The sequence below is a fragment of the Oncorhynchus gorbuscha genome, linkage group LG04 (genome assembly GCF_021184085.1).
Source record: "Oncorhynchus gorbuscha isolate QuinsamMale2020 ecotype Even-year linkage group LG04, OgorEven_v1.0, whole genome shotgun sequence".
Classification (NCBI taxonomy): domain Eukaryota; kingdom Metazoa; phylum Chordata; class Actinopteri; order Salmoniformes; family Salmonidae; genus Oncorhynchus; species Oncorhynchus gorbuscha.
In genome coordinates this window covers 19545334-19560654 of record NC_060176.1, presented here as the reverse complement: position 1 = coordinate 19560654, position 15321 = coordinate 19545334, and the positions used below count along the sequence as shown (strand labels likewise).

The window sequence follows — 15321 nt, the reverse complement described above, 5'->3', positions numbered from 1 at the left end:
TCATAATCACTAGTTAACTACTTTATCTAGCGTGTCCTGCGTTGCATATAATTGATGCGGTGCGTATTCGTATATATTTTTAAACCTGCATATTTAGCTAAAAGAAATCCAGGTTAGCAGGCAATATTAATCAGGTGAAATTGTGTCACTTCTCTTGCGTTCATTGCACACAGAGTCAGTGTATATGCAACAGTTTGGGCCGCCTAATTTGCCAGAATTTCACGTAATAAGACATAACATTGAAGGTTGTGCAATGTAACAGGAATATTTAGACTTACGGATGCCACCCATTAGATAAAATACGGAACCGTTCTGTATTTTACTGAAGGAATAAACGTCTTGTTTTCGAGATGATAGGTCATTAATATGGTTGAATCCGGAAACTAAGGCTCGTATTGGCACATATTGCACTTTTACTTTCTTCTCGCATTATTTAAACCAAATTAACATGTTTCATTATTTATTTGAGGCTAAATTGATTTTAGTGATGTATTATATTAAGTTAAAATAAGTGTTCATTCAGTATTGTTGTAATTGTCATTATTACAAATAAATAAATAAAATTGTCCGATTAATCGGTTTCGGCTTTTTTTTGGTCCTCCAATAATCGGTATCGGCGTTGAAAAATCATGAATGGGTCGACCTCTAGTTCAGACTGGCTGCTTTGTGTCTTGGGTTGATGTGCATCCTACAAGCTACTCTCAATATCTCCCTGCGTCTCCTCTACAGAGACTCACTACATCAACATGACCAAAGTAAAAGACCAGTTACAGGTTGAGAGAGATGGTCTCCAGACAGAGCTCCCTGTACTGGAGTTGAACAACCCTGGGATGGAGGCGTTTTAAATCCAGTTTGTACTACATCTCTACTGAGAAGAGAAACTGGGAGGAGAGCAGACAGGACTGTGAGGAGAGGAGCTGGTGGTCAGAAAACAGCAGAGGAACAGGTATTTGTCAACGGATTCTGGGAAGTCTGGATTTGTCTGATGGACAGAGATGAAGAGGGGGTCTGGAATTGGGTGGATGGCACACCGCTTACCACTGGGTACTGGGCATGTCGACATCCTAATATTCACCAGGCTGCTCGTTAGGGTGCACACCTGTCACCGGTGTTACACGCATAATGACACTCAACTGGACTCCATCACCTCCTTGATTACCTGCCCTTTTTATGTCATTCCCTTTGGTTTCTTCCCCAGTCGTCATTGTTTCTGTTTCATGTCGGTGCTCTGATTGTGTTTCTTGTTTTGTTCATTTATTAATTAAATGTTTTCACTCTCTGAGCTTGCTTCCTGACACTCAGCGTACATCGTTACAGCTCTTCAACAGTCTATAGAAATGTGGTCGGTGTGAAGTGAAAACGTGCTCTGACAGAAAACCATAAATAAGCCTCCCAGGTGGCGCTGGTCACGCCGGTCGCTGTCGTAACCGGCCGCGACCGGGAGGTCCGTGGGGCGACGCACAATTGGCCTAGCGTCGTCCGGGTTAGGGAGGGCTTGGCCGGTAGGGATATCCTTGTCTCATCGCGCACCAGCGACTCCTGTGGCGGGCCAGGCGCAGTGAGCGCTAACCAAGGTTGCCAGGTGCACGGTGTTTCCTCCAACACATTGGTGCGGCTGGCTTCCGGGTTGGATGCGCGCTGTGTTAAGAAGCAGTGCGGCTTGGTTGGGTTGTGTATCGGAGGATGCATGACTTTCAACCTTCGTCTCTCCCGAGCCCGAACGGGAGTTGTAGCGATGAGACAAGATAGTAGCTACTAACAATTGAATCCCACGAAATTGGGGAGAAAAAGGGGTAAAATTAAATTTAAAAAAGAAAAAAGAAAAAAAACATAAATAGGAGAACTCCAGTTGTTGTTTTGGGTATTACAGCCAATCGATGCACATCAGTGAGGTCCAGTACCAGTGGGCTGAGCCTGTACAGCATCACAGATACAACAGCTTCTCCTTAGCTAGCATTCAGATCAGAGCAGAGCTGGGAGATGACAGAGAGTAAGTCATGCTCTGCGGTTGATAACAATGCAGAGGGTCGCACTGCCAGGGAAAACCTATTTCAGCCTGGACACACACACAGAGAGACACAGAGAGAGAGAGAATTTCTGACCAGGCCTCACTCCAGTAAATCCCTCCACTGCCACATGACAGAGGTCTTGGGCAGTGGCTCGTCTCCCTCTCCTTCCTCTCTCGCCACAGAATTGTAGGACGCTAGCCTGACAAATATGCTCAACACTGCCAGTGCCAGAGCCTTGGCAGGACATTGGTCAATCAGGGGGAACACAGTAATTACACTGTCCATAGAAAGAATACAAGGAATGGGGCCAATACAGCCATCCAGTGTGTGTGTGTGTGTGTGTGTGTGTGTGTGTGTGTGTGTGTGTGTGTGTGTGTGTGTGTGTGTGTGTGTGTGTGTGTGTGTGTGTGTGTGTGTGTGTGTGTGTGTGTGTGTGTGTGTGTGTGTGTGTGTGTGTGTGTGTGTGTGTGTGTGTGTGTAAATCAAAGTGTACTATTTGACACTTGCTTGATGAAACAATCAGCATGAATCTGTCCTTCAGTGCTCTTCTAGTTTACTGTGGATATCAACAGGATGGCAGAAGTGGGCTGAATAAATCCACAGAACAGCACCATTTCAAATGTTCCCTGACAGCGCAGTCAAAACAACAGCAAAACTGGAATTGGCAATCAATAGAACAAACTACAAGGAATATGCCAGTCTCTGAACACAGCAGAAATAGACATGGCCGTCAGTAAAACTGTATGATCCTTACAGACAGGTAGCTTTATTACTCAAGTGATATCTTCTCATGATGAATGAGAAAATATAAAATGTTGCACTAGTAAAATGTACGTTGAAAGGAGCTCCAATCTTATGCAGATCTAATGATGTGCACAGACATGAGTTGTACACCGAGGACATTCAAACAGATATTTACTGATGTAAAGTTTATTCACGCTGCGTTATTATGTCTTACTATGGCGATTGCTCGCAATCCACATTCCTATCAACCTTGCTGTTTGGCAATATAGGTTCCTGATTCAAATGCAACAAAAAAAGGAATTTATAGCTGAACCCTGTCAGGGTTATGACCCTGTTTTATTATGGTCCTCTTAAGCTTCATCCACATGGGTAGGAAAGACCATAAACCAGAAGTCTCTGGTCACATTAAACCTTAATATTCAGCAGTGAGAGAAAAGGCCAGGGTCCTAGCTTGTCGTCAAGGTATGGATCAGAAGAGAAGATGGCGACAGTAAAGCCATTACACTATGGAGAGAGGGCGGCTGAGGGGAGGGGGATGAAGATGGAAGCCAACATGAGAGGTCAGGACCTTCTAAAAAAGCCCCGTCTTCTGAGCCTTGACATCCCTAATGGAACAGACCACAGGTGACTGGTCCAAAGGTCCAGAATGTTCATTTAGTGAGGGAATGTGCAAACCGCAAGATTCTCCTTTAAATATCTTGGAATTCTGTGCTTGTTTTCTTCATTCTTTGTTGATGCTGTTCTGTCTTTGCACACTGCATAATCATGTTCATTCTGACAAAGTTGTGGTGAGTAGGGTTTCTGCTGAATCCTAGCGTTAGCAGAGCTATTGTTGTCTCAAATCCATGTCTTCCTTCACAGCAGTACGGTTGTCCCAAACATGACTAGCTCAAAGAATAAATCAAATCTAAAAGGTCTGTTTTTCCTGAATATGTATTTCAAGTTAAAGGACCTATCTGCTAGTATAATTTATTCTCTGTCTACTTCAAGAGCAAAACAACTGCTTTCAATCGTATTTCTGATACCCAGCTCTCCACAGAGATCATTTGTGGTCTACCGCATCTGTCATGTAGCACGCCATGTGGCCATCTGACCAAGTTAATTAGTGACAAGCCAATAAACATAAGGTCAAGTGACATAAGGTCAAGTGACATGCTAATTAATCGTCAACAAAGAAGCAGCTTCCATAGGCAGACATAATGAAGGCTAAGATGCATTACTAGACCTGTAATTCCACAGAGAGGCCGAGGTTGAATGGAAGGCTAATCCAAGATATCAGACAGTTGACCAACAAATAAGGTCTGGCAGTAGTCATATTAAAACGCACACTAAACCCAACCAGAGAGGTGAGTTAGCGTGAGTTAGTAAGAGGTAGCATTGCTTTGCTCTGCCTTGCATATTACCTCAGAGAGTGACGCCTCTGCCCTCTGGCTCAGCTGGCTCTGGCTGACAGCACCCGGTTAGGGCCCCCACCCAGGGTTACGAGAAAATTTAGGGTAGACTGGGATCTCTGATGGGCAGGCAGTCGCTCCAATTACAAAGCCACAAGTCCTCAACGGCTGACCAGGGGGATGCAGGAATCCCATCACCCAAACGTCTGGAAAGACGAATGAAGGTGGCAACTGATAACTGACGAAATTGTATGCACTCACTACTCACTACTCATTCTGGACAAGAGCATCTGCTAAATGACTAAAATGTCAAATGTAATGTGCCGAGGTTTGAAGAACCCAGGGGAGAACAGAGTATTGATCTACCTGCCATCATCTTCTGGGCCTCATAGGGCTCCATGTAGCCATCGTTCTCTGTGCTGGCCTGGGTCACCTTCTCGGTGGTGGCCTGGGTCCCCCCGTCCTGCTCTGCATCAAACGGGTCTGCATAGTCATCCAGGATAATGAGCTAGAGGGAGGGATGGAGGAAGGGGATGAGAGTAGGTGAGAAAAGATTAGAATACATTTTACGGCTCTGTTTAAAACCACGACACATTCCGGAGCCCAGAGAGTTACATTGCAGAGGCAGGAGATGAGGAGAAAATGTAACTGGAACCTTAGGAGAGGAGTGGAGGTGACAGTATTAGTGATAGTACCAGTCTGGGCTCTGCAGGAACATGTGATCTCCACACGTCACAACACCCAGACAGAAAAGAAAAAGGAAGAAAGACATAAATAACAGCATCATTCTCCGTGTGCCTCAGTTCCACCATCTCCTCTTTAGACTTCATGCTCCCTGCTACATCTAATTATACCATGGTACTCTGACAGTGCCTGCTTTTCAAAGAGCGAGGAGAAAAAGAGGACAGCCCACAACTGGTAAACTGTCTTAAAGAGAAACAATTCTACAGATTTACAGGGATTTGGCAGCGAGCCATGGCTGATTGCAGTCTTGCTCTCTTTACTAAGAATGTCTTGAAGAAGCTGACAATTAAGTGGACATCTTGTCCTAAGCCCCAGAAATACAGCCAACTCTTAGGGTCTGTCCACACACAGTCTCAGCATCTCTGGCCAGAGCAATTTCCTGAGCACCAAGAAAACTGCTCCCCTTCACATACATAATTCTCTTACAGATAAAGTAAATATGTAAATTTCTCTTCCATCTGCCATGTTGGACAGGGACTCCAAAAAGAAAATCTGACTAGAGGGGGTTTGGACTGGCTACTACCAGTACCAGGAGGTGAACATATATGGGCTATCTTCAGTTGGAACTCTAGAGAACCAATAGTGGTGCCAGTCTGTTCGCCCAGCGGGCAGACAGACGGACTGGAGGAGTGCGTATGTGTGTGTGTGTGTGTGTGTGTGTGGGGTGGGGTCCAAAATTTGGGAAACAACTCAATGGAGACCGACCATGATTAAGTCAACATACACACACACAAAATGTGCAAACAAGCATACTGTACACTGACAAGCAAACACAGGACACATTCACACAGACAATCACACACATGCAGTCAAGCACACACACGCAGACACACACACAGGAAAGGAGTCAATTAGCACTACACCCCATGAGTCATACTTTAGCAGGAAGGGGTTTGGTGTCATTCTACATAAGCTCTTCAGTCATCTAGTGGACAGAGCTGGGCAATCCCAGGGTGAACTAGAGACTACTGCATGCCATGGCTGTACCAGCCAACCAACCAACTGTCCTTAAAAACAACCACAGCCCTTCCTCCACACCCTTCTCAGAAATAAAGCCCAAAGGGGAAGACACCTGCCAAGCCTCCCAGGCAGGGACTTTAAGGGGGAACCGAGGAATCCAGTACAGTACGATCCATGTCTAAAGCATTTCCCCAACTCCAGGCTTTCACACCACCTGGGAAAGCACAGTCCTTCTTCTGATCCAGTTTTGATTTCACTGAACAAGATAAGATACGATATACAAATAGACAGTCGTGGCCAAAATTTGAGAATGACACAAATATAAATGTTCAAAGTCTGCTGCCTCAGTTTGTATGATTGCAATTTGCATATAATCCAGAATGCTATGAAGAGTGATCAGATGAAGTGCAATTAATTCCAAAGTCCCTCTTCGCCATGCAAATGAACTGAATCCCCCAAAAAAACATTTCCACTGCATTTCAGCCCTGCCACAAAAGGACCAGCTTACATGTCAGTGATTCTATAGTTAACACAGGTGTGAGTGTTGACGAGGATTGATGCTTGGAATCATTGTTCTTCCTCTGTCAACCATGGTTAACTGCAAGGAAACACATGCCGTCATCATTACTTTGCACAAAAAAGGGCTTCACAGGCAAGGATATTGCTGCCAGTAAGATTGCACCTAAATCAACCATTTATCGGATCATCAAGAACTTGAAGGAGAGCGGTTCAATTGTTGTGAAGAAGGCTTCAGGGCGCCCAAGACAGTTCAGCAAGTGCCAGAACCATCTCCTAAAGTTGATTCGGGGCACCACCAGAACAGAGCTTGCTCAGGAATGACAGCAGGCAGATGTGAGTGCATCTGCACGCACAGTGAGGTGAAGACTTTTGGAGGTTGGCCTGGTGTCAAGAAGGGCAGCAAAGAAGCCACTCTCCAGGAAAAACATCAGGGACAGACTGATATTCTGCAAAAGGTACAGGGATTGGACTGCTGCGGACTGGGGTAAAGTCATTTTCTCTGATGAATCCCCTTTCCGATTGTTTGGGCATCCGTAAAAAGCTTGTCCGGAGAAGACAAGGTGAGCGCTACCATCAGTACTGTGTCATGCCAACAATAAAGCATCCTGAGACCATTCATGTGTGGGGTTGCTTCTCAGCCAAGGGAATGAGCTCACTCACAATTTTGCCTAAGAACACAGCCATGAATAAAGAATGGTACCAACACATCCTCCGAGAGCAACTTCTCCCAACCATCCAGGAACAGTTTGGTGACGAACAATGCCTTTTCCAGCATGATGGAGCACCTTGCCATAAGGAAAAAGTGATAACGAAGTGGCTCGGGGAACAAAACATCGATATTTTGGGTCCATGGCCAGTAAACTCCCCAGACCTTAATCCCATTGAGAACTTGTGGTCAGTCCTCAAGAGGCGGGTGGACAAACAAAACCCCACAAATTCTGACAAACTCCAAGCATGGATTATGCAAGAATGGGCTGCCATCAGTCAGGATGTGCCCCAGAAGTTAATTGACAGTATGCCACGGCAGATTGCAGAGGTCTTGAAAAAGAAGGGTCCACACTGCAAATATTGACTCTTTGCCTCAACTTCATGTAATTGTCAGTAAAAGCCTTTGACACTTGCTTGTAATTATACTTCCGTATTCCATAGTAACATCTGACAAAAATATACAAAGACACTGAAGCAGCAAACTTTGTGGATATTAATATTTGTGTTATTCTCAAAACTTTTGGCCACGAGTGTATATGCTCCAACAGATCACCTACACAAAAATTGGTAGATTAGGTACTAGACAGGCTTTTCTTTTTTTAAAGACCCTTAACTGTGCTTCATACTGGCTATCATGTATTATACACCAATGGCCTGCCTCCTGCTTTTCCATCCGTTTTCGGGACATAATATAACTAGGACTAGTTTGCCACAGTGTAATTATGAGTTTTCCTCCTCTGTTTTTCTTCTGTGATATTAAAAGAGGAAATGCATCCAATGCAAACACTCTTTGGCCTTGTTTTTCTACCACAAATAGAATACATCTCCCGCACAACTTTAATTAAATTCAGCCAGTCAGGTTTCAGATGTTCCTGTTCCTGACACTGAAGTATTCAACCGTTACAAATGGCATGTTACCCCTTACATGGAGTATGTTTATCCACTTCACACTATATATCACCTTGGGTCTGTGTCCATCTGGAAACAGTAGCAGAGCCCAAACCAGATACTAAGTCATCTTGACCAAAACAGAGGAGTGTACTTACAGCCAGCCTAGAGCACTGGCAACCCATTCTGACAGAACACATTCCACGTGGGAGAGAGCAAGGGAGAGAACCTCAATGCGTTAAGCTGCAGTCGTGTACGCCAGGAGCCGTCTGTGTGTCCACGTGGTGAACAGAGAAAGCCTGGTGTAGTAATTAAAGGAAACTGTGCCTTATGACTGGCATGCCTTCAACCCCATACTTACTATATCTTAGTGTATATGAATGTAGATATTCAACGACTCATGTCAGTGCCCTCCTCAGAAAGGGCACGATACCTGACAGTAGGACAATTCTACCATACGTCCTCATTCTACACCTTCCCCTTGTTAGTGTTCTGTCACAAAGCTGTAGCTAGCTTGACGATGGATGGCTGCTGTGCCCACAAACATTATATTGGACTGTGTGGTTCTGTCAACAAACAGCAGGGACCAAAAAAGGTGTATGTATTAAACGAGGTGGAAAAGAACATTGCAATCAAGCCAGACATACTGTATATTTAGCCCTGTGACTGGTCTTGTTCGCTCAATCATTTTTCACAGTCAGCAAATGAAAGCTCTTTTTAGCACCTGGTAATGTTGCTGCTGTTGAGGGAGAGAGGAGAGCCATTCTGCTTGTCCTCTGGAGCCTGAAGCTGAGGTTGATACGGAGGCCTGTTCTGGATGGCAGCTTCCTGCCTCCCACCATCTCTCCTTATCACTTAGTACTAGCTACCCCACCAGATGTTCATATTTTATAACAATTTTTTCCCCAGAGATTTTCATGTATGTGTCGACAGCGATTTCTCTGCCTAAGATACCAAGAAACAGTCTTAAAAACGTACAAAAGCAATGGAATGGACAAACTACATTCCATTTGACACATCAATCTAACAGTTCCATATCCATTATTCAGAGAAAATGAATTTAGGGAAACAAGCAAAAAACTTAGCAAATTAAAGTAAAAGTTGGCATTTACCACACTACTTGGGTGTTGACATTCCCCTGCCTTGGGCCACATCTAACACCAGTATTTGGTAGGAGGAGATCAATTAGTCTGAGTGTTTTGGGGAGTTACCCCTTCTCTGTGAAGGTCCTGCCACACTGCACTAATGCTACCCAGCTGGAGGAGTCGGGGAACATGGAGAGAGGGGAACGTCAGAGACGAGGCTCTGCCTGTCTGCTTCCCTACCTGCCTTCCTGGGGCCTCCCTGCCCGCCTGCCTACCAGCTTCCCTGCCTCTCTGCCAGCCCGCCTCCCTCCCTCCCTGCCTGGCGGCCTGCTTGCCTGGGGACCCACCATCTGTCTGCTGGCATGTCAGGGTGTGTCAGGACCACAGCCAAGCCACCACACTTGTCATGAAAGTCAAATGTACCCACAGTGAGTGCAATACTGCAGTGTTTCTATATAGAGTGCTATACTGTATGTGAGCTTTTCTAAGCAGAGATGTAAGCTGTGAGTAGCCTCACAAAGTAACCTTTTAGGCTTATACCATCTCGCCCCCCTGGAAGCAGTCAGGACATATCCCTACACTGCAGCAGCACAGTGAGAACATACTTAAATAACTCCCAGCCTGGTGTCGTGCTGAGCTACCAGGTTCACCATGTCTTACACCTGCAGCTGCTTAGATAGCCAGGCAGCCAGAGTAGGAGAAATAGCCACACACTGCTTAAAAATACATTCCAGCTCTCAAGGAATGAAGTCTATTTCAAATCAGTGTGAGCCGAGTGAGAGCATTAGCTAAGAAGAGAGAGTGTAACAGGCACCTGCCACTTGGCATTCCACACAGTTAGCACAGAGAGTGCTTCTGAGATTACAATTCAATTGGGCTGCAGTCCTCCATTAGAACTAGGAAAATACACAATCTTCCTTCTCCCACACCATCACATGCAGACCAAGTGGATCTAACAGGCAATTATCATATAGAGCATCTGGGGCCATAAAAGGGAGAACATTAAAGTCTTAGTTTGTGGTCATCGTATAGGATGATAGGGGTTTGGCAGTATGCTGCACCAATTTATAGCTTTCCCAGACGTCCAAACTATTTAGTTGAATATGCCATTCCGTCATTGACATCTCATAAGCAGAATCCAACTCCTCAAACTATAAACACTAAAAAACAAATAATAATACAAGTAAACTGCTGCTGTATGCACCAGCTAGTCATGTGTGTGCACGCGTGCATGTCTAATACGACAGCCAGCACCCCTGCCAGCCATCTGAGTAGCCACCTGAACGACTGGTGACAGTAATGTAATGTGGAGACGTTACACAGAAATGTGACAAATGTCACAGCTGGTCCAGAAAGGATGAGGGATGTCAGAGCTATTGGGGGCTGAAGCCTCCCCCCACCTCTCCCCCTACCAGGCCACCACAAGAGTCAATGGAGGGGGGGGGGGGGGGGGGGACTGGCATTTGTGATTTATGTCTCCACGCCACAGGGGATTTGAGCCACTGATAACCTAATACAACTCAGGGCTTAGCTGCTCGATTGAATTAGGGTGTTTCGAAGGGCTCTGTTTTGCTGCCATGGCTCTTTTGTTCTTGCTTTATGATATCAGATCTAATGAAAACCATCGTAGAGAGAGGGGGATAAGGAGGGGAGAGGAACAGACTGCCCAGCATATGTTTACGCTCCTGTTTAGACAAATATTCATTTCAAAAAGGAAAACTGAACAACAGATAACATCACACTGCCTGTTGCTGAATTCTGACTGCTCCAACTTATCTTCAACTCCAAATACAGGACACATGCACTCAGCTCAGTTCCAGTCATCTGAAGCTAACAGCTTGCCATCAAACATTGCCACAAGGCAATTTACTAAAGCAGGACCAATTGCAACCTCCGTTGTTGACACAATACAGCCACTATCAATAAGATACTTGTGTGATTCACAGATGGGAGAAGAAATCTGGTTAGGACTCAAATGGAACCCGATTGTGAAGCATGATTCCATCTGGGGGCTATGTTCCTCTGAAAAGACTGTATATATGGAGCTTTCCCACAATACAGCTCTGACATTAATGAAACTTTATTACGACATCTCCTTAGAGACAGGGGTTGTTGGCCTGGGAATCAGCCTGTGGCTCTATGGGCCTCAACAAGGACGTGGCAACGCCAGCCCTGAATAACTACTTAAGAGCCAGGGAAGATAGCTGCTAGCTAATCAAATGATGTTTTCCATGAGCGCCCATTGTTTTCAATCAGTCACAAGCAATAGAAGCTAGAGCAACGCTAAGTGGAGGAGAGCACTTCTCATAAGTAAAGCGAAATCATGTTTGTCTTCTTGCAGCTGGATGAATTTGTCAGCTTTGCTTTTAGCCTTATTAAAGCCCTCTCAAAGTCAATGTTCCGTGGATAAAGCATGTTGCTTGATTAGGACAGATGGGGGGGGGGGGGACAAATATTAATGGCTAGGGAAGACCTGTAGAGAAACCATTTAGAGATGAAAGCACAATCAGTGTTCAAGAACCTATTCAGCTGTTCAGATTATAGATAATTACGACATGTGGTGACACTGAGTACAAAAGAAAACATTAAGACCGCCATTCTCCCCTACATCGCCCAAATATGCATTTCCCCAGTCATAGATGACTTACTTTGAAGGGAGTGAGGATTTAGGAAAGCAACACATGCTACTTCAACCAGCATGCTCCCTGTGGCAAGGGGATCATTTCTAGCATCCAATGTGTTCAGCCATCTCTCTCCGTCTTTCCCCCAGTCAGACATCTGTGTTGTTCAAAGCACAGCTCACACTTTTCCATGTTAACCTATTTGTTTGGTCTCCTTAAAAGAATCCCGACCACATAAAACAGGCTTCTTTAGATCTCTGGGCTGCTGCACATGTGGGGTGGCTTTTGACACGCCAGTCGGGAAAAGCCCGCTCATTTGGCACATGGAGAAGTGGTTTAGTGCGTCATTGGTCATATCCTTTGCATGGGAACACTTCCAAAACGCAACGACAGTGACACGGATACCCTGTAACATGGGTCAGTGTTGGAGCGAGAAAAACATCAGAGCTGCATTATAAATGGGAGAAAAGAGGCACTTGACACTTCACCTTGAGCTAAAAAGAGTTGTCACACAGCTGTGTGCAGTGTGCCCCTCCTACACTTGTGAGTGGGATATAGGTTATGCAGCAGGCAGAGCTATTCAGGCCTCACAGCAGTCATGTTTTCCCACACCCACACTACAGTCACACCAACACAAGGTTGAAGGGAGCACTAAATCCTACTGATCACCTACGGAGGGATGAATATGCTCGTGATAATCACAGACCTAGCTTCTACTGAAGGTCTGTACTTTCACAGCATGTGGTGCTGATGATCGATAGAGAAGAAACAGGATTGAGAACAATACATTCTACATTTGTGAGGATGTTTTACCACTGCCGTTGAAAGTTAGTGACAAAAGAATGTCACACTGCCAGTCTGCCACAGTATCAGCTTTATGTATTTTCTCTTTATCCCTGAAGTGAGACTCAAGGTTGCAGGTCGTTTCTCTGACAACGCCATATGGATCCTCAACAATGTTACGGGGGAGTTGCTGCACAAACTTCCTCTGTATTCGTTTTATTATTTTTTTAAAGCACTTTCTATTCTCATTCCAAGGTTCTAGAAACCCGAGTGACACAAAACATATTGCGTAACGCCGAGCCAAGAGGCACGCAGCACTTTGGACAGTAGAGCAGCAGGCTTCTCACTGATGCGGAGCCTTTTCTTTATTTTTTATAAACCATTTATTTCATTTGAGCTTACTGGACCTGAACAGGTGCTTCTATACTTCTAATGTAATATCACCTAACGTCAGGCCAGTAACCCAAGCACAATGCGTCACCATCCTCCTAGTCTCACAGGAATACCTTCTGAACTCTACCTTTTCCGTATGATCCCCTATTTTATTCCCTTTTTTAGCCGATCATCCCTTTCTTTGAAAGAATGTCTCTTTTCGACTCTTGCAGTTCCCTGTGCACACAAGTGGGACCAAGTCCCACCTTCTCTCCAGAGAGCCCTTATAGCATACTGAGGACCTCGGCTGGAGGGTGGCTGCCCCACATTCAGGCTCTCTTCATATTCAACAGATATTCAAGATTAACACTTGAGGATACGCTTGACAAAATCCAATTTCCTTTCTCTGCTCTCTTTCCCTCTGAAATAGATGTATGACTCTTTGAATGTAAGGAAGAGGGAGTAGTGGTTAAGTTGTGAGGAGGAATGGGCTTGTTGTTGGTCCACTAGATGCATAAAAGGCTGAGGCACACACCTGCAGAAGTTGTGTTTGGGAGAAACAGCCTTAGATAAAGTTTTTTTATTATTAAACATGTAGGCCAGTTGAGAACAAGTTCTCATTTACAACTGAGTCCTGGCCAAGATAAAGCAAAGCAGTGTGACAAAAAGCAACAGAGTTACACATGGGATAAACAAACATACAGTCAATAACACAATAACACATCTACATACAGTGTGTGCAAATGTAGTAAGATTAGGGAGGTAGTAAGGCAATAAATAGGCCATAGTGGCAAAATAATTACAATTTAGCATTAACACTTGATAGATGTGCAGATGATGTGCAAGTAGAGATACTGGGGTGCAAACGAGCAAAAATAAATAACAATTTGGGGATAAGGTAGTTGGGTGGGCTATTTACAGATGGGCTGTGTACAGATGCAGTGATCAGTGTGTGGTTTGCTATGCTAGAGAAAGGAGACAAAAATGACAACTACGAAAAGTAGGGCTTGACATAAAAACAACGTGAATCCAGTGAGTATGACCTTTTGATTTGGGTGTGTGATTTATAGACCGTAAGGAAAACAAAATGAGGCAGGCCCAGGAGCCAGCTGTACATAAACAAAGCAGAGAAGTTTGATGTGACGAGGATGACTTGATTGGGGTCGGAAGCGACATGGCCTCAGATAGCCTTTGTGTGGTGAGTGTGTACACAGAACGCAGCACGTCAAACCCAATAGCACCGAGACTGACAATAGAACTTGCAGGCAGGGTGGAGTCTTATGTCACCCTGCCATCGCTACGGGGCTTTCCACCTCCCATAGCAGGGGAAGGAGAGAGGGAAGGAGTCTTTACACAGATTTCACTGCAGCCTGACCTGATTAGGAGGTCACTAACAGAACATGACACCACAGCTTTGTATTGACACAGTACAATGTCACAATCACAAAGCCCTTGCCAGTTTGCTCAAGCTGCAACATGAGGAAATATTAACCTGCCTGGTTATATTTTAGCACAGATGTGAGAGCAGAGTCAACATTCCCAGACTGTTTGAGAGTTGCAAGCTAGCGTAGACTTGCCCAGCCCCAGTCAAAAGGGAACGTCACCAAGTTGTAAACACTTCCCGTCAGGAAGGGAGCACTTCCTTAATCCTGGAGCAACCCTCATTTCTTATTTTCCACCAAACAAAAGCAGACAGTCAATGGCCTGGTCGCTTTACCTTTGGTCCAATCACTGCACCAAGCAATTTATATGGTGGCTGAACTATATTAGGCCTACACCTAGAGACAGAATAATAAAACAGTGTTACATGTCATACAGTAGTAACTATAGGATATTACGGAAGGGAAAACAGCAGGGCACAGTCTCGAACCCTACACTCTCGAACCCTACTCAACCCTACTCAAGATCTGTGTCCTACAAAAACTAGAGAGACATCAGTGCCCATCCAGTCTATAATGAGAGGTATGGCCAGTTCCCCAGTGGTGCCCGTGTCTATGGAGACCACGACCCCACTGGCACACACACACACACACACACACACTCGAGCCTCAGCACCTGTCAGTGAGCACAGGTCATAGGTCAGCTCCACTGTGAAGGAAGGGCACAGACCTTAAAGAGCTCCACTCTACCTCCCGGATAGTAAATACAGAAACAGCGTAGCTTAACTCCACTCTACACTATATCAAAAATACTATGGGATAATTCCTATGTTCTACACACAGAAAACCCAGCATAGGTCAGATATGGCCAACTACGTGGGGAGAGCAGCAGTGTTTGGTGTACTCAGAGTTGAGGTTAAGGGCCGTCCTACTGTTAGCTATCAGTGGGGGCGGTTAAAAATACCAGTGCTTCACGCAGGCTTTCTGTACATGCCCTGGATGGCATGAAACCTCAGGACTCAATTTGTTTCCTTTTAATCCGTGTCTGATGATGTGCTCACCAACCAGGGCTTCCCTTACAGGCTCTACTACACTGTGTTATTAAACAAAACAGTGCC

General features: G+C 45.1%; 1 protein-coding gene across 5 annotated transcripts in view; it reads right to left on the bottom strand.

Moving 5' to 3' along the window:
* LOC124033806 (SH2 domain-containing adapter protein F-like) overlaps nt 1-15321 on the bottom strand; it is a 126669-nt gene that overhangs the window by 98415 nt on the left and 12933 nt on the right. For all 5 annotated transcript variants that reach the window (XM_046346142.1, XM_046346145.1, XM_046346144.1 and 2 more), the window contains exon 2: nt 4511-4652. In XM_046346142.1, coding sequence (XP_046202098.1) covers nt 4511-4652 — 142 coding nt within the window. The remainder of the gene's footprint in view (nt 1-4510; nt 4653-15321) is intronic.